The 18,040-nt window shown below is 47.6% G+C and overlaps 11 protein-coding genes across 11 annotated transcripts; 2 read left to right on the forward strand and 9 right to left on the reverse strand.

The window, feature by feature from the left end:
• Positions 1 to 340: 340 nt before the first annotated feature.
• On the reverse strand, positions 341 to 713 carry J7337_012968 (uncharacterized protein; the record flags this gene model as incomplete). Its single annotated transcript, XM_044830464.1, has 2 exons — positions 341 to 655; positions 678 to 713. The coding sequence occupies 2 exons, from the start codon at positions 711 to 713 to the stop codon at positions 341 to 343; spliced, it is 351 nt and encodes a 116-aa protein (XP_044675380.1).
• A 996-nt stretch (positions 714 to 1,709) lies between these two features.
• Positions 1,710 to 2,528, reverse strand: J7337_012969 (uncharacterized protein; the record flags this gene model as incomplete). The annotated part of the gene is made up of 1 exon (XM_044830465.1): positions 1,710 to 2,528. One exon carries the CDS (start codon positions 2,526 to 2,528, stop codon positions 1,710 to 1,712), a length of 819 nt encoding a protein of 272 aa, XP_044675381.1.
• A 1,122-nt stretch (positions 2,529 to 3,650) lies between these two features.
• J7337_012970 (uncharacterized protein) lies at positions 3,651 to 4,730 on the reverse strand (the record flags this gene model as incomplete). Its single annotated transcript, XM_044830466.1, has 2 exons — positions 3,651 to 3,881; positions 3,981 to 4,730. 2 exons carry the CDS (start codon positions 4,728 to 4,730, stop codon positions 3,651 to 3,653), a joined length of 981 nt encoding a protein of 326 aa, XP_044675382.1.
• Positions 4,731 to 5,016: 286 nt separating this feature from the next.
• On the reverse strand, positions 5,017 to 5,586 carry J7337_012971 (uncharacterized protein; the record flags this gene model as incomplete). The annotated part of the gene is made up of 1 exon (XM_044830467.1): positions 5,017 to 5,586. The coding sequence occupies one exon, from the start codon at positions 5,584 to 5,586 to the stop codon at positions 5,017 to 5,019; it is 570 nt and encodes a 189-aa protein (XP_044675383.1).
• A 785-nt stretch (positions 5,587 to 6,371) lies between these two features.
• On the reverse strand, positions 6,372 to 6,863 carry J7337_012972 (uncharacterized protein; the record flags this gene model as incomplete). Its single annotated transcript, XM_044830468.1, has 2 exons — positions 6,372 to 6,804; positions 6,856 to 6,863. 2 exons carry the CDS (start codon positions 6,861 to 6,863, stop codon positions 6,372 to 6,374), a joined length of 441 nt encoding a protein of 146 aa, XP_044675384.1.
• A 610-nt stretch (positions 6,864 to 7,473) lies between these two features.
• Positions 7,474 to 8,625, reverse strand: J7337_012973 (uncharacterized protein; the record flags this gene model as incomplete). The annotated part of the gene is made up of 1 exon (XM_044830469.1): positions 7,474 to 8,625. One exon carries the CDS (start codon positions 8,623 to 8,625, stop codon positions 7,474 to 7,476), a length of 1,152 nt encoding a protein of 383 aa, XP_044675385.1.
• A 394-nt stretch (positions 8,626 to 9,019) lies between these two features.
• J7337_012974 (uncharacterized protein) lies at positions 9,020 to 10,215 on the reverse strand (the record flags this gene model as incomplete). The annotated part of the gene is made up of 2 exons (XM_044830470.1): positions 9,020 to 9,966; positions 10,017 to 10,215. 2 exons carry the CDS (start codon positions 10,213 to 10,215, stop codon positions 9,020 to 9,022), a joined length of 1,146 nt encoding a protein of 381 aa, XP_044675386.1.
• Positions 10,216 to 10,291: 76 nt separating this feature from the next.
• On the reverse strand, positions 10,292 to 10,676 carry J7337_012975 (uncharacterized protein; the record flags this gene model as incomplete). Its single annotated transcript, XM_044830471.1, has 2 exons — positions 10,292 to 10,384; positions 10,437 to 10,676. The coding sequence occupies 2 exons, from the start codon at positions 10,674 to 10,676 to the stop codon at positions 10,292 to 10,294; spliced, it is 333 nt and encodes a 110-aa protein (XP_044675387.1).
• A 1,123-nt stretch (positions 10,677 to 11,799) lies between these two features.
• On the forward strand, positions 11,800 to 12,927 carry J7337_012976 (uncharacterized protein; the record flags this gene model as incomplete). The annotated part of the gene is made up of 2 exons (XM_044830472.1): positions 11,800 to 12,862; positions 12,914 to 12,927. The coding sequence occupies 2 exons, from the start codon at positions 11,800 to 11,802 to the stop codon at positions 12,925 to 12,927; spliced, it is 1,077 nt and encodes a 358-aa protein (XP_044675388.1).
• Positions 12,928 to 13,511: 584 nt separating this feature from the next.
• Positions 13,512 to 14,294, reverse strand: J7337_012977 (uncharacterized protein; the record flags this gene model as incomplete). The annotated part of the gene is made up of 1 exon (XM_044830473.1): positions 13,512 to 14,294. The coding sequence occupies one exon, from the start codon at positions 14,292 to 14,294 to the stop codon at positions 13,512 to 13,514; it is 783 nt and encodes a 260-aa protein (XP_044675389.1).
• Positions 14,295 to 16,721: 2,427 nt separating this feature from the next.
• Positions 16,722 to 17,387, forward strand: J7337_012978 (uncharacterized protein; the record flags this gene model as incomplete). Its single annotated transcript, XM_044830474.1, has 2 exons — positions 16,722 to 17,122; positions 17,171 to 17,387. 2 exons carry the CDS (start codon positions 16,722 to 16,724, stop codon positions 17,385 to 17,387), a joined length of 618 nt encoding a protein of 205 aa, XP_044675390.1.
• Positions 17,388 to 18,040: the final 653 nt, after the last annotated feature.

Genomic DNA, 18,040 nt, shown 5'->3' on the forward strand with positions numbered 1-18,040 from the left:
GTCAGCACCAGTACTAAGCCTAACATTGTTTTTCTTCTCTCAGATGACCAAGACATACGGCTTGGTTCCTTAGAATATCAGAATGTACTACAGCGTCTGCTTGTACAGCAGGGGGTTAGTTTTACGAACCACCACGTCACTACTGCTGTTTGTTGTCCCAGTCGGGCGACGCTGTTGAAGGGACAGTTGGCCCATAATACCAACATCACACATGTTCGATCTCCTGGGTAAGGTCACCTTTCTGTTTGAGACCTATACCCCGGGGCTGATGTGTTGAATAGTGGTGATTATGAGAAGTGGATTCTTGCTAAGCAAGATGAGGAGTATATGCCACAGCTGATTAAAATCTTCGCTGGCTCATCTGCAAAGTTTCTAGAATCTTGAAGATGCCTTTAAGTCTCAACGGGTTGGCGTTGGCGGTCTCCTCCCCAATCTTTTCATCAACAAGCCGCTCTACCTTGTCTTTGATGCCCTCCCATAAATCATCATCGCCACCAGGCCAAAACAGGTCTAGTAACCCTGAGAGCATGCCACCGACCACGGGCACCTCATTAAATCCTACAGAGACAACCACCTTCAGAACCTTGTTGACATTATCACCGTCGATGTACTTTTTTGGGCATGTACTTCTCAGGGTTGTCGATTGAAGCAGCATCTAGAACGTCGTGGGTTGTTACCACCTTCATCCTTCTGGTGAGGTCATCAGAAATCATCTTGGACTAGAGATTATAGGGATTGATAAAGCGAGATAAGTACAAGCGGATAAGTTGAAGATGTGGCACATAAATAGACCGTAAATGGGCCATGTCTGCTGTATTTAATTACCAAGTAATGGATCTGCTGATAGACCGATCCCCTTCTGATTGGTCTCTAATTCAGATGCCACAGTTCGTTCCAGACCATTGTTGGTTTGTTTAAACTATCTGAGTGCTGATACAGAACACAGCCAGCATCCAGGCTCTGAATAGTTAAGAGCGAGATCAGCGTCAGCCACTCAATGCTAAAAATTTGCAATTGGGAATAAGGCATATACGCCACTATTAAGCTTGGTTGTAAGTGGCCTGTTGCAAGTCACAGGGACTCCCAGCTTTGAAAAAAGGAATGTAAAAAACGCCAAGATACCATAAAGGAATTACCCAATGACCCAACTAAGACTCCTATGACATCTCGCAATAGTTAAGAAGGGCTATTAATGACAGTCAGCTTACAGAGCTAGGCAGAGTACAGTTAGACTAAAATGCTTGAGATAAGGGAAATCAAGCTAAGATAAGAAAGAACACCATCGGCCCAAATCAATGATCATGTTGATCCGGGCCGATGGTTCCCCGACCCGAACCGACATCCAACATCTCGTTCAGCAGTCAGGTAAACGAGCCTGTGCGCCGTTAGCGTCCCAGACTGCGGGGTCGAGACTAGGGTAGGTCAACGCCCGGCCACGTACGAGGAGGCTCATTTAAGCCCTGTGCTGGTAGATAGTATATTATTCTCGTGCTAATCTTTAATATAATTCTATTTATATATCGTAGAGTGGAACTTGACACTATAAGAGACACTGAGGTGGCTAAACGCCTTGCTGTCTGTGATCATTGAACCCCAGCTTCACCCTCTGCTTCGCTCTCTACTACCTGTGTGGCAAATAACAAACCCATTTTATCTGATATTAAGCCCGAATCTAATAACTGTCTTGACATATAACCTCGCCCGCCTTACTATTTCCTCTTTATTTGATTGACAAGATGTGATAATTGCAGACTCACAGCTTCTGGTAGCTCGATAACGGAGAAGTGCGATTCCCCGCGGAGCCTGGCGAAGCTGAACCAATCAGGATGTTTCCGTGCAAATTCTTCATGTTCAGCAAGATAAGCCTCCTCTTTGGGATGACTGAAGACATGTCGAACGCAAGGAGGGTCCTTGATAGCCTCAAGGCGCTCCATTGGTGAGCTCCAGCGCTGGTAGTTCTTTTCCACCAGCCAGCAAAAATAAGACCAGTTTTCGAATCCGTCGGTGTCTAGATCATTCTGACAATGGTCAAGTACGTTCTTGTTGGAAGTGTTATTGAGCCATTTCTCAATGAGGGGGGCCTGACCCTGCTGCCAGGTCTCCTTGTTCTGCATCATCTGCAGGCCCTCAATAAATTCTGCTGGTGGCCGCGTGAGGATGAAATCGGTCAATAGCATAGCCGGGACTCTAGTCTTCCCTAGACGTGCGGCCATCTCCATCGCGCACCAGCCTCCTTGGAAGTGAGAAATGGGAATGAATTTTTGGACCTGGAGAGTGTCCAAAAGTGCGATCGTATCGTTTGCTTGATCCTCCACGGTCCACTTGCCCGTCGATTCGCTATTGGCGCCGTGATTCCTCCATAAAATTCTGATGACGCGATACTTGCCCACCAAGAAGGGGAGGATGTATTGGTAGCAACGGTGGTCCTGACCCAAGCCTGGCAGACAGACTATTGTTGGATCAGATGTGACCATGCCTCGGTCCTCGAAGGATAGTTCGACGCCATCTATCGTCCGTGTATGACGCATCGAATCTTGAGGTGTTGAATGGTGGTAGGAAGATGGTTAGGTTGTGAAAGTGTTGGTGTTTGGACTATGAGCTGACGTATACGACATGACCAATAGGGTAGGGGACCAAAAGCTCCAGTTAATGTTTCGGTTAACGAAACTCTCAACATACAGGGACTCTAGCACGATGTTACCAACGGCCCCTACCCGCTGCACTTCGCTCAAAATCTCCCTTTTCAAAATATCGCCTGCATCACAGTTCCGGCTAAGGTCTCAGCCGTTGCGGGCAAATTCCGATAAATGTGGGTTCTTCCCGCGGGAACTGTGAAGGATCTTAATCGTCTCAAGATAATTGGTCGAGGTTCCACGTTTTGTTGAGTTTTGAGCGGTATGTAATGGCTTTGTAAGTCTCCACTATTGTGTCAGCTAAAGTAGTCGGAGTTTAACCACTGCCATGGCACGGCCTTTTAGGCTAGACACGGACATTGACACTGACTTCAGCCTCATATATCTGGTGCAGGGGACGTCGATGCATACTTAAACTGTTGGCCTTGCCGAATGGGTCTGGCGGTTGTCTGTAACAGATTGGCTGAGTCTGTTCGTATATATGGCTATTCTGGACATAGCACCTCCTCATGCTGGATGGAATAGGGCCGATCTAAGGCTTGGCAGACAAGACGAATGCATTATGGTCCTCCTCTGCTAACCAAGGAACGAAGGTAGTCAGTGATTATGACATCAGCATAGTTGTGAGGTCTTGATATGTACTGTCCCATCGCAATGATCTATAGGCTACGGTTGTGCTGGCCTTGCCAAGCATTTAATTTGCATAGACAAGACTTTCGGGGCCTAAATAAGGCCAGTATTATGCAGGTACCAGAAGCTCCAAAAGTCAATAATCTACCCAACCTTATGCCATGCCAAGATGTCGTCTGCCTTTCTATGCGCCCCAATATCCAGCGCACTTTGACCTTTGATATCTTCTGCCATAGGATCCAATCCTTCACTCACCAAGAACTGAAACGTGGCTAATCTTCTGAAATGTCGTTCATGGCTAGCAACAACGTGGAGCAGAGACTCCCCTTTGGCATTGATTGCCGACCAATCCACTTCCATCTCATCAAAAGCCGCCCAAATCTTTGGCTACGTTTCCTCAACAATCTGCGCCTCAAGTTCCTTGTTAACCTTCCATCTATCACCGCCCCATTTCTTCGACAGCAAATGTCTCTCTTCATCTAACTTCGCCCAGTTAAGATCAACTCTGAAGCTGCTTCCACGGAAGTACCCGAATGCAGGCGTTTCCCCGGCTTTGTTCTGCGCGTTGATGTCTGCTCCTTTGGAGACCAGTAAGTCAATTGTATCCTTGACGAAGCCCTGTCAAACTGCATCACTATAGTAGTCTGCAACGAGAAGAAACGGTCTTTTGAAGAGAATATGTAGTGGCGTATCGCCATTAGTATCTTGGACCGTCACATCAAGACCCGGGGGAATTAAAAGCTTGACCTCGTCTCTTGGGTTTCCTGGCTTCTGGCAATCTATCGCATAGTGAAGTGGGGTCCTGCCGTCCTTATCAAACTGGTATTGGAGATCTGGTGCCAAAGCGAGGATACGCTGAACGAGGCCTATTCCACAATCATCGGCAGAGAGGAGATTTAGGATGTTTCTACTGGAATAATCCCTGCAACGGAGGTCGGCGCTTCTGTCGATCAATATTTGTGCAGTCTCTGCATCTCCTACCTCCAGAGCAGTTTGGATTAATGGGATGCCCTCCCCATCTTGAAGATTGACATCAAGTAGTGGGTGCCGAAGAATGGACTCAAGGTACACATTCCGCTTACTGTGTACCATGTTGGGGCTTGGGCCTCGTCTTTCCAAAACTCGATGAACAATTGTAGTCTCAGGATAGCGAGAATTCGGATCGGCGCCGTGACCGAGTAATAGCTCGGCAATATGGCAACATGTTGAGCGACTTGTCATTGCAAGATCAAGTGGATACAGCTCTTGACACGAATTGGGATCTTGTTTCTCCGGCTTTATGCGTCGTCCATCTAACAAGCGCCATACTGGTGTTTCTTTTCCGACTCTTCGAGCGTTTGGATCGGCACCCGAGGAGAGAATTGACTCTACCATGTCAACATCTCGGGCCAGGATCGTGTTGGTGAGAGACGGTTGATCAACGACAACGACGTCATCTATCGGCCTGTCCAACACGTTGAAGGACATTTTCGGGGTTTTCTCAACAATTAAAAAGTTAATTGAAAGCAAATTGAGGAATGTCGTCATATTTTAAGATTGCATCGCCTGGCCTGATCTCATTCACACCTACCAAATTGGGTCATGGTCAATCTGACTATAGCGGTTGGACCATCTCACTACATAGGCAGAAGCTCACTAAAAAGATAATTTGCATGTGAATATTTACAGAAGCTGTTGCTTCATATGACAGTGACAAAATTCCCATGGTGAGATATCCGACCAAACGATCACATCCTGAGCCCCCATCAAGATGTCAACTCAAATATTCCAATATCTCATCAGCACTCCGCTCCGGATCTGTATCCTTCGTGTGAATAATATGCTTTGCCAGCGTTTTGTTGCTTGGGTGGCTCAGGAAGTGCCGGTTGTAGCTCAAATCATGCCCTCTCCGTTCCTCCATGATCTTAAGAGCCTCATCCACGTCTTCGCACGGAAGAATAAGGAAAACACCATCATAAGGAGTCATAAGTTCCGCAACGTGATCAAGCTCCTTCCTATTCTCGAATATGGAATGGCCCGCCCCAAAATCGAGAATCTTGCCGTAAAACTTATCATCAGGCTTCAGAGCACTTTCTAAAATGTCCACGACAGCTCTGTATTCAAAGTATTTCCAGTAGTTCAACAAAGCACCCACGCCCTCTTGTTGGTATAGTTTGTTGGCATGGGCACCGTCGTAGTCGAAAGGCGCGTAAAGTTCTTCGCGATGTCGATCGAGGCTGAACAATTCTCTGTTGAGTCTTTCTGCAAGGACTTTCCCGATAGTTGTTTTGCCAGCGCCTTCGGGGCCGATCAAAATAATTGTTGGGCAAGTTTTGTCTGTCATGGCTTCGTTTCAGATAGCCTTCGAAGTATAGGTCTTGAACAAATACGGTGAACTAAGAATGAGATGTGTCTTCTGGCTCTTATAGATGAGATGAAACTGAAAGTGCATGGTAAAGGATCGCGGGTAAGACGATTATAGCAGGTGACTCATATTCCGAATTCAGCAGGTCTCTTTGATAAGATGCCGATATCCGAGTCAACCCATCTCTCAAAATATCCATGAGAACAATCTAGTAACTCCCGACTTGAAGTGATCTTGAATACTCTTAAATCCTATGGCGGCTCTATGTAAGTTGCTCTTCTAAATGGATCTCAAGACTGAGCGGTCTGGTCTGTTGCGGGGTAAGCTTCAGCACACTTGCAGACTTGCAACTGGCAAGCGGTCCTAAGTGACGGGGCTTCTAGAGCCGCCGATAGGCGAGGACAGAAGATAAACTCCACATCATGCTCTAATCTAACCCCTGCAGGCAAGGCCAGTCTAGGTGGATTTGGCCGAGCTCCTCCGCCTTTATGTTCCTCAGGGAACAAGATAGCCTCAGACCTTGATGTAGGATGTTGAGATAACTTTTATCCTAAACTTGTGATATATTACCTATGCCTTTTCGTCCTTTAGGAACAGGATAAGTCTCCCGGCGCGACAGGAAGTAATGGTTCGACTTAGTTCTTGCAAAAATCCACTACTATGCTGACTCTCTATAAGAGGGCATGTCAAACCTATTGTCTCCAACTTATGCTCAAAGATCCAGTATTTCCACCATCGAATGATTTTGCCCATTAGTCAGGCCCTCATCGAACCTCATGGCTGTCAAGCTCGGGGCGCAAGGCATCATCACCCATCTCATACGACGGCGGTGCCGGGGCAGGCGCACATTCCGTAGTCTGCTCCATTTCAGATCTTGCTCTTTCACCAGGCGTAAGAATCACATTGCTCGTTTTCTTCTTGCGCCTTCGGATAGACAGCATGGCTGCAGCTACAAGAATCGCCAGCCCTGTAACAGGGAGAACGACGGCAATAGCGATCGCGTCTTTGGAGAGTCCAGAGCCTGAGTCTGTCTTATCATTCGTCGAGGCCGTTGCTGATGCAGTTTGCTCAGCTTGAAGCGGTCCAATGATGTATGTCGTTGGCCTTGTATCGCAACCCCAGGAAGTAAGCTTAGCGCTGTCATCGGAAGCGGTCTGGTAAATGAAGTACACGCATCGCGACGAGGCTCCATATGTGCTAGATAGCAGTCGTCAATGATGTATATCACTAATTCTTAAGTAGTCTTACCATTTCATGATGGGAGAGTAAGGGCATAGTGAGGCAGCAGTGCCTCCACAATCGGGAGCTGAGGCATCCTCACATGTAGCGGGGATATAACAGCTTGTCTCGTGGCAACAGCCCCATGACTTGCCACCACTGGGGGTGCTGCAGGTAGATGGTGAAGCACACGCTGCTGTGTAGACTTTCCATTGATGAATGGCAGCAATTAGCCCTTCTGGCGTTGTGTCCCGGACCTATTCGCAGTTGCTCACTTGAATTGACAGAAAAGTAGCCGCAGATCTGTGCATTTGTAGTTGCCTTAGGTGCCTCCACTTGGACGGTGTCAGGTTCATGTATGTGAGTCGGGCTGTTTACCCGCGACCGGATTTCGTCCATCTTGCCAGACCGAACGCAGGAAGCTGGTTAGTATAAACTGCGTGCGATGGAACAGTTTCCAACTTGTGATCTCATAGTTCCCGTGATAGATGGTGAAAGCGGTATGACATCAATCTCCGATATTTGACGGCGGTCGCTTTGGACGTATAGTCATGCGTCGACTGAAAAAGCTTAAATGGCATAAACTAGCCGCTAGAGTGTTTTCACTTCTTTTTTTTAGATTGAAACTGTAGATTGAATTTGTTGATTCTATTGTGCTATAACCTTTCTAACATGCTCCTCTATATTTCTTGGCAGCGTGAGACCATACTCGCCATTAGCATACCTGAAGCAAAACTCCACAAGGCCGAGACATGAATGTTGACAGCCAACATACGACCTTCCCTTGTACTCTAAAGCTTCCAGCTCGTAAAAGTAGGCCTCATTGACTTCGAAGAATTGATGTACCACTGGCTCCGTAGGCTTTTGTTGGTTCTTGAAAAATGCCGCGGCAACGCATATCTTGAGCACTGCCGCGCCGCCCTTTGTCTGCACGACCTTACTCTCCTTCTTTGCTACAAGCTCCGGCTGCTTTCCTGGCGTAGGAGTTTTGGATTCCATGACTTCAGGAGCAGAAAGCCCATTAGCCTTCTCGCTCCTATACTCCGGATCCTCGATGAGTTTAAGATCGTACCGCGCCAGTAGCTCATTAAACCGTTCCATTATGACGATGACTGGGAGACGCTGCGTGCGTATCGCCTCCGTGATTTCCTCACTATGTATGCGCATCTGTTCTTTCGCCACAGTCTTGTCCTTCAGAGACGCAAGCCCCTTCTCGGAACAGAACCTTTGTTGCAAATATGCGATTAGAACTGCGACGGAGCGCGAGCGCCCGGATTTACAGTGAATCAAGATGTTCCTCCCCTCGCAGCTATGCCGCTTGATAAACTCATTAGTCTCATCGAAGTGGTCGATCAGATTTGAGTTGGCGTTGTCCTCGAGAGGGATAATAAGTGGGTATTTCACGACACTGCTCGCCATGCCGTTCTCGTTGGGGTAGAAGCGTTGCAGCCCGTAGGAAGTGTTGTTCTTGTCCCATGCTAGTGAGTCCTTGGGATGAATAGCAATAACCGCCTGAATATCATTCTTCGCAAGGGTATCTTCGTTAAGTGCATGGTTCATCCCCCCGATGAAAATGCTCCCTGGCCCCGTAAGTTCTGGGTGGACAATGCGGGACATTTCCGTGATGTCATTCCGGGTCCATTCTCGGATCTCGTTCCAGAACTTGGCATGCAGAAAAGCGAGGTCATCATGCGACGCAAGATTGTCGAGTGCCTTGTACGTGGTTGGCTCATGGGAGGGGTTTTGGGCAAATAGCTCGCTCCACTCTGTTGATGGGGGCGACTTGGTGGTGTTATCCATCGCGAATGGGAAGTGACGCGACAGGGAGAAGGGAACAAAGCGCGAAAGCTCTGGCGATCTGAGGGAAGAGATTCAGGTCTGCAGTTGAGAAGCTTATTATGCCTAAGGTTGCAGTCTTGGCGAATCTAAGCTTCAATGGCAAAATGTGATCACTAAATTAGTAGCAGGACGTGTTGCACGCTGATTGGTTTACATGGTGATTCCTGTGTGGAGTTTCTCACTTGTCTCATTATTTGTTCCAAGTCAAAAATAAGCTTAAGCATAACAATATTCCATTACCTATATTCATTTAAGAACAGCCAGAAGTGAATAAATTTAGTCATTGCATAGCCGGCTGCTAGCTGGGTCCCTGTAGCTTCTAGCTTTGTACCTATGTGATCACCGTTGCCGATACTCAGGTCTCCTGCCGATCCTGGTGTTGAAGAGCCACTAGCTCTCGTTCGGCCTTGGTGACAGGCTCCTTGGGTAGGAGATTGAAGAACCATGGTGCAATAATCGCGATGACGCATCCAAAGCCGCATGTAGCTGTCAGGGTACCAAAACCGACCAAGTGCTGGGGCGCATTCGTGCTGGGCCATAGATAACTTCCGTAGATAATCGCCAGATGGCCAAATGAGTTGACAAAGGCAATGGAAATCGAGCGCTTCTGGTCAGGGAATGGGATCGACTCGCTTGTCCAGTTGAGCATAAGAGGCAGGCCAGTGTAGAGACCAGCCACAAGCAGGCACATCATGACATATTTGGCAATGGCCGAATCAACGAAGGCGGAGATTATGCATGCGACAGCCGCAAGTCCGTAAAGACCGCAGCTATGCCACCTTCTATCTTGGAGCTTATCTGAAGTCCAAGATAGAGCCAGCTGACATACGGCACCGGTAATCCAGATGGGGACAGTCATCCACTGCGCAGTGACATTGGTGTAGCCCATGGTCTTGAGGATGGTAGGTACGAAGTATGAGATGGACATGCCGAGGATGATGATACTGTAAGCGATGAGGAAGAACCAGGTCTTCCCATCAGTGACAACAGCCTTGAAGGCCTGCCATGAGGTCATTCGACGACTCGTGCTGCCGACACTGACCTGTCTATCAACGAGGATGCGAATCTGAGCAAGACGGCGCTGGTCAGGTGAGAAGTAGCGGGCATTACGGGGATAGTCTGGTAGGAGGAAGTATAGTCCGAAACCACAGAAGACAGTGAGTGTACCCTCAACGATGAATAGCCAGCGCCAGCCAGGAATGCCTCGGACTCCTTCGAGGCCTTTTACGATGGCGCCGGCCATGATACCGCCTAGAGCTGGAGCGATGCAACCCGATGTGTAGAAGATACAGAATCGCTTGCCTAACAAGGGTTAATGAACTCCAAAAATCACACTAGTAAAAACTGCTTACCGATTTCTTTCTTGGTGTACCAACATGTCAGAAGGTAGATGGCCCCTGGAAAGAGACCGGCTTCGATACAACCGAGGAAGAACCGCCCAGCAAGGAAGCCCTTATAGTTCTTGGCTTGCGATAGTGCAATGACGATGCAGCCCCAAACCCAGACGATGGTTGGAAGGTAGACTGATGGGCGGCATTTGTTCATGATCATGTTGGAGGGGACTTCGCAGAGGAAGTAGCCGACGAAAAACAGGTAGACAAGGAGGGAGTAGTCTCAGAGCTGGGAGTTAGTCGACATGATGCTTGTACACAAGTGAGATGAGCCTACCGTTGTCCTTCATGTTGAGACTCTCACTCATTCCAGCTGCATTGGCATTCGCCTGTTCAAGTCAGTCGCTATTTATCCCGCCATCGGTTGGTCTCAAAGCTTACTATATTCCCGCGATCCAGGTATGCAAGGACATACATCCACCATAGGCAAGGCAGAAGAGTGAAGTCAATCTTTCGAACAAGGCGTCGTTCTTCGGCTGTATCAGGCACATAGTTTGCCAGCGCAATGGTGAGCTCCTCATCGTCAGCCAGTGCATCGCCAGGCTTGACGATCTCGCCATCTGCAATATCTTTGGAGACACGTTGCTGAAGGGCGGGCTTGTCTTTACTTTTAGACTCCATCGTGATCGTGATGTAGAGCTACAAGAAGGATAAAATCAAATGTAGGAGACGAGGCAAAACGGCCCGTCGGGGAACATGGAGCATTATATCTCCAGGATCGGCGTGGTTCTCCGATCACCGAAGATCCTTCCCTATCAAAGACTTTCTCATTGCCTAGTTCATTGCTTCAGATGATAAGCATAAAATCCTGCCCCTCCGTACTTGCCAAGACAGGAGGATGACTCATGAGGACAAAAAATCCCTGTACAGCGCAGCACTGTGGTGCGGGGTATTTGCCATCAAGCTTGTTGAGGGAAGGAAACTAAAAGCGACGAGATAAGCATAAAACGTGCCGGAGTACAAATATATAACCCGGCTATCAAAATGCCAAGATGTATGCCTGAAGACCGATGACCGTTGGACAAAGGACCAAGAGCTATTTGCCGTATATTGAATGTTGGGTGGAGCCGGCCATGGTACTCACCGTGGCTGGAGGGTATCCTCCAATATGGGCTTCTTATGATAAGAATTATATCACAGATAAAATCATCAATAGGTCAAGACCAGATGTTCCAAGCGATATTTCCCAATGGTTTAATCTTGATCTCTACGTCCCGTATGCCTTGGCACGAATCAGTGCGAGTGTCGTCTTTCTAAGTCGCTTTTTATACTTCACGTGCTGCTAACTAAAAGCCATGAGTCAATCACGACCAACATTCACGTCCTGTACACTTTACCTCGAAATACTCGTATCAGGGTTAGTACTTGTAATTTCCGCTATTTCCTCTTCTTCGCTACAGTCTTTTAATCGCCTAACCCCTCTTTTACCTGCAATTATGAGCTCATGTGCTGATAGACGCCGACAAATGCGGGACGGGCCGTGCGAATGGGACGGCGCTTAAGTTGTCCAGTTAGGTGAGGTCTTGTCCCTGCATCTATCAAGCATCAAGTCTATTTGAAACCTGGAAACTTATTTCAGGACGCGGAGAAACCTCCTTCCAGTCCAATAGGAGAGATACAAGCAGATGGATATCTCAACAGTGCACGTGATGAACCAAGATCATGCTGCATTCAACCCCTCACAACATCCCTGTGAGCTCTTTCCTGCAATCGAGTCAAGTCACATCATAGCATCACCAGCAACATGGTTTCAACACAGCCCCCTACGGACCGCGATGAATTCAGAATAGCAATCATGTGCGCTCTGCCTTGCGAGGCTGATGCTGTCACGCTACTCTTCGACGAGTTCTGGGACGAGATCAGTGCGCCTTATGAGCGATTAGAGACAGACAGGAACACATACATCACCGGACGAATTGGACAACACAAAATTGTTCTTGTTACTCTACCTCATCCGGGGGGTGCCAGTGCGGCAAGGGGATCAGCTTACCTGACATTGAGCTACCGCAATCTCAAGCTTGCGCTACTTGTCGGAACATGCGGAGGTATGCCACGCATCGGCAATATTGATGCGCACCTCGGTGATGTAGTGATTGGGAAGGATATTACCCAGCATGACTTCGGCGCCCATTACTCGAGCGGGTTTATCATCGACGATGCGGCTGAGAACATGATACGAAGAGCAAGTAAGGAATTGCGAATTTTGCTGGCAAATCTTCATATGGAATTTATGAGAAACCGTTTAAAGAAAGCTGCTAAAGGCCACCTGAAGGATTTGCAAGAGGCTGCACTAAAAGCAGAGCGGGAAGCAAACTATCAATATCCAGGAACGAAAGAGGACAGGCTATTTCCCCCAGATTATCGTCACGAACACAAAGAATCTTGCACTTCGTGTAAACATAATCCCCACGATTTCTGTAAAGCAACTTACAGAACCTCATGTATTGAGACCGGATGTGACTTCTCCAAGTTGATCCCTCGCCATAATCTACACGATCTTCCTAAGGGTGCCGAGTTCACTCCGGAGATCTTCCTCGGACGGTTTGGTTCAGCAAGCATGCCTGTCAGAGATGGTGTTGATCGAGACGAATTGGCTGAGAAATATAGCCTTGATGCTTTTGACATGGAAGGGGCTGGTATATGGGATGAGCTCCCCACCTTGATAATTAAAGGGATTTCTGGTTACGCGGATAGTCACAGCAACAAGGCTTGGAGAGACTTCGCATCCGCGACAGCAGCTTCTGTGGCGAGGGCCATCCTTGAACGATATCCAAGCAGCGACATGGAGCCTCCGATTCCTCTGCGTGGTATGTACTGGTTTCTTTTCATGGTACAATGTCTGACATATAGTAGCGCAGCAAGAAGCCAATGAGATTAGTGTCGCAAGCAACTCCCTTGTGGATGTAGGCTGGGGTAATGAGCAAGAGATTACAAGAAGCTTGACATACGCCTCTGATCCGGTAGTCTTTGAGCCAGTAGTGATACCCGGAGAGATAAATACTGCGAACTACTATTGGAGGCTGTTAGAAGGTGGTTGGAAAGCAAGCCTTCTAGTAGGAAGCGGCATTTTTATAGTTTATAATTTTATATAAGGATTTCATCTACTCTTAGTATTACAAAACCTGTCTACGCATCTTCATTGCATAAGTGATTCATCGATACCAACTGAGTCGTGGAAGCTTTAAAGAAAATGAGGACTGTATCTCTTAGCTAGTATGTCTGTGCCTACTATCTTCTTCACGAATGTAACCTCAATTCAATGCAAGATTAATAGGCCGTGCCAAGTTTCAGACATGTACAATGTTCAATTTATATATACGTTGAAGTATTTACTCGATCCAACCTCTCCATCTTCAACACTTCCATCCTATGTACCAAACTCTTCACATCCTATCTCATGGAACTCATCCAACTCATTTCCAATCAACAAATCAAGCTAAGAGCCAATTTACCCCCTTAGTTACCAACATACTTGACAGTAACAGAGTTGCTGGTGATAGAACCAACAGCCTGGACAGTCTGACCCTGGTCAGGAGAAATATCAATGATCTGAGCACCAGAAGGACCAGAGGTACCCTTGGTTCCAGAGACAACAGCGTTGGTGAAAGTAACAGTGCCAAAGTCGGCAAGCTCAACCTGGCTACCGCCCTCCTGGAAAGCCTCAACAATCCACTCAGCGTTGGTCTCGCAGAGGGTAGAAGGAGTGTTGGTGAAACTGTGGGTGACCTTCTGGTTGGTGCTCAAGTTCTCAAGGGTAGCAACACCCTTGGTCTTGGAGGAAGCATCAACGGTCATGCGGATCTGATCGCCGACAGAAACGTCAAAGTTGCTGAAGCTGTAGGCGTAGTCGGGAATCCACTCATACCAAGCATCGAAAGATCCATCAGCGTAGAAGGAGATACCAGTCTGAAGAATAGCAGTCTGGCAGGTATCGCCGTCGATACCGACCCAAGCGGAAGCAGCAGCGCCGTCGGCACCGCTGACCTCGGGGACGGTGATGGTGCCCTGGACTTTGTTATAGCCACTGCCGATCTGGACGGCGCCAGCCCAGTTACCAGAGTACTGGTCGTTCTTGGTGCGGACCTCAGAGAGAGATGTGAGGCGCTGGTTGGGGTGAGAGCTGTACTTGGCACGGCGGGCGGAGCGAGGGACAAGGGGAGAAGTGTCACGGGGAGTGAGCTTTGTGCCAGGAGCAGCGAGGGCAAGGCTGGCGGCAGCGAGGAAGAGAGTGAACTTCATGATGAAGGTTGAGTTGGAAGTGTTGGACTTGAAGAGATGAGATGAGTTTGATTGTTTCTGATGCTTCTGGATGTTTCTTTTCTCTTGGCATTTTCGTAGACTTATATAGATTTCTGTCCATAGTATCTACTATGCGATTTACTATCTATCTCATGACTTCAAACTCACTATTCCTCAAAGCGTAGGTCCGTAATTTCAGATATCCTCAATGCCGTACTTCCGTACAATCGGCTGCAAAGTCCAAAACTACTAATGTGTATCGTGAGTGCGGAACATTCCATCACATCTCTATACTTGCACTCAAATCAAACCTCCTCCCTTTTCTGGACATTTCACCATTAGCCCCGGCAGTCATGTCTATCGGACTTTATACCACTTGCCTATCTGAAAGGGACCTTTTACAATACCGCTATCACTGATGCAGCCTGGCTTCCGAATGTGGGCACATCCGTGGCTTCGTGTGAGATGATTGGAGAGAAGTCGAGTCTAGGACCTGATTGTAGTCAAGCTTGATCTGGTAAGTGCGCCGAGGCCGGATGTAAAGCGGCATCTCTTACAGCTGGTCTGCGGGAGTTGGCGTGATGTGCCGTATGAAACGACAGGGGCTCGATCTCCGATAAATACTACATAGAAAATAATTACGTTATCTTGAACTTCAACATTTACAAAGATCATCTGGAGTTATCAATATAATAATTAGACATTTAACTTAGGTTTTGAGAATGAGCAGACCCTGATGATCTCTGATCGTGACACGAGAACGGCATGCATTAATATCCATGCTATTCTGTTATCAGTCGCGATCGGCGCTAAATTCGGCATAAAGATGCCGTGCAACTGCTTCGCAACAATTGTCCGCTACAAACATGGTAATGATATGCAACAACCCATTTATTATAGCTAGGTATAACTCATGAACTTTTGTCGATGCTAAAGATCCCTTATCGCATGGGTCTATGCGTTGGTGTTGCGCTATTTTACACGTTTACTTGTCACGGCTCAGACCATTCCCTCTTACGCCCAACTAATCCTAAGGTAGTTTTCAATCACGGATGGACGGAGTAATGAACGAGAAGTGTGAGCACTCGTGTCTAAAGCCTCCAAGTCTATGTGTAGTAAAGTTACTGGCTTTGAGACAGTGGGCCAGGAGAAAGTACAGTGCTATGGTCAAACAAAGATGAGTATGAAGACATAAGAATCCAGAACAGTCTATAGACTCTGTCAATGGTGAGGGGATTAGAGGCTATGATCGCACTTGTTTCCAAGATTCACCGGTATTGTTTGTGAAAGACCACCGTACAAAGTAACATGAAGGCAATCGAGGGTCAAAAGAGTGAAACATGCAATACGAGACTTGAAAGAAACAACGGGGAAGAATTTTGGGTGAAACGATGTAGTTGTCGGTTAGCCCTCTAAGGAAATAGCCGTGGATGTCATAACGAATTTGGGGTCGCATATTGCTTCAAGCCACGTATTTGGTGTCCAATGAGAAGCATTATCATGGATTGAAGAAAATGTCATCCGTTGCGTATTTTAAGCTTATTCCTGTTTCTAAACGCTCAATTCAACGGTCGCGGCCAACGGAGTCATGAAGATGCTGTCCATTGGCCAACTTCATCAGCTGAACTTTGACCAGCCGCTGAGAGCCAACCGTTTACCGCCCGACTCAAAACGAGAAACAAATATGCAAGAAGATATTCAGCCGCACCTAAAGATGAAAACTAGCTCTCGCAATTGCAAACGAAAAGTTGTCAGTCGAGTTTCCTTTGGCGGTTATGACGAGCCTTTTAGTGGATGACGCAAATGCCGGTTGCTGCAGTTCGCTCCCATTCTCAGTTGAGGCAACGGGGACCTCAAATGAGAACTGGGTATTTCTTTCATGGTTTGAAGATCGGCAGTGTCCGCGTGACTGTCTTCGGTGAACCTGAGACCCTTGGCGTGGCTGTGTGACGACGGCAAGGGAGTAGTACGGAATTGAAGATGAGGACGGTAATGTAGACTTGACATTTGACAAGTTGAAGGTACAGTAGATGAGAGGAATCAGAAAACAGATTGGGACTTGCAAAGCAAGTCAACGATACTTTGTTTTTGAAAATGCTTTGAAAACTTTAGATCTGATGGGTCGTTATGACAGAGATTGAGACGCGCACATCTGCTAACTGCAATATGCGTGTCCCATGCTCTCCCTCATGATATGATCGTTGAAATCAGCCTCGCGGCCTGCCAAGGTGACCATACATGAGTGTCTTCGAAGGTCTAGAACAGTATTGAGGTCGATGCCTACGTATTAACATACGTCACCTCACCTTAAGAAGAGTTCGTGAAGAGGATATAAAGGCGCTGCCACGCCGCCCAGGCTGTCAATCACAATTAACTCTGCATCCCAAACTACCATCATTCAACCCTTTAAGCAACAAGTCTCATACAATGGAAGCCTACTACCCCTCCCAACACACCTCGTCTCCCCAATTCCCTCTCTCTCGGGTCCCAGACTGCCCTCTATGTCCCAACACGCCTAAACGTAGCAGAGTTGATGCTGCAAGAGGCGCTACTGCTGGCCGTCCCTACTACTACTGTCAAGCCGGCCATAAACGCCGGTTTATCACCTGGGATGACATGCTGGGCATTTCCTCTACCAACCCCCGATGTCGATGTGGTCATCACAGTCGACGAAACGAAGGCAATGGGCCCGTGCCAAGTGCATGGTACAACTGCTCTTCACGACGATGCTCCTTCAATCAGAACATCGACGATGATGATGTTGATGAGTCTCCCCACTCTAGCCCTTCGAGCTGGAAGGGTAGTACCGCTTCCTACACCACTGCCGGGTATGTATCCCATTGGAATTATATGATAGGCGATTTAACAATGTGCAGTTCGGCCTACAGTGGGCATGGCAGAAAGACTTCCACCGGAGAGAACGACAGCGCGCTTCTTGACAAGATGAATGCCATGAGTGTCAAGATTGAGGAGCTCGAGACTAACCTTGCTTCTCGGCAGTCAGCCAACGCAAGGTCTTTCGACGACAACTGTTCTGTGCATGGACATGGACGCCGCTCGCTGTTCAGAGGTCGACGCTGCATCTGTACTTAGGGTTGGCATCTTGGTCCCTCATTTTGCTCCTGTTGTCTTCTTTGTCTTGTTATTTGTCTTGTCACTTTTCCTTGGATATCTTACCGCAACGCCACATTCCTTTGCAGCTCTTTTATGGGATCCTGGGTTACCCGAATGATTGTACGGGGCGGTGCACCCTAGATTACACACTATTAGCTGCTACTAAAACCATTCATTTGATTGTTAGTCGTAGATGAATGTTTGTTATTGTACCTCAACCCATGAAAGCTTTTTTCGAACTCAAACTACGTTGTGAACCAAAAGAAGTAGATGAAATTGGAGGCACTAGACATACATTACGTTTTCGTGATAGACTCAAAATACAGGTCGCGGTTGTGCTCCGATATTGGAGCTCTATTCACGGTATGGGTCTGGGATCATATTAGAATTCACGGCTTGCAGATCTTGATCTAGTGAGCGAAAGAGAGGAATTTAATAAGTCTGTGCGATTGGTAGACAACAAAATTCCGGCCTCGCTCATCTGTCCAGGACGTCGAAGTGTTCCCCAGTCCCCAGCCGTGGCCTGACTGCGCAGCCAGTTGGTGGTTTTGCCACCTGTTACCGCCCATAGGTCGTACGCAACCCCTCACTAATCATTAATCGTTTATTTCTGGTGATGCTAGTTTTGCTAC

This window comes from Fusarium musae, chromosome 10 (genome assembly GCF_019915245.1).
Source record: "Fusarium musae strain F31 chromosome 10, whole genome shotgun sequence".
Lineage (NCBI taxonomy): Eukaryota > Fungi > Ascomycota > Sordariomycetes > Hypocreales > Nectriaceae > Fusarium > Fusarium musae.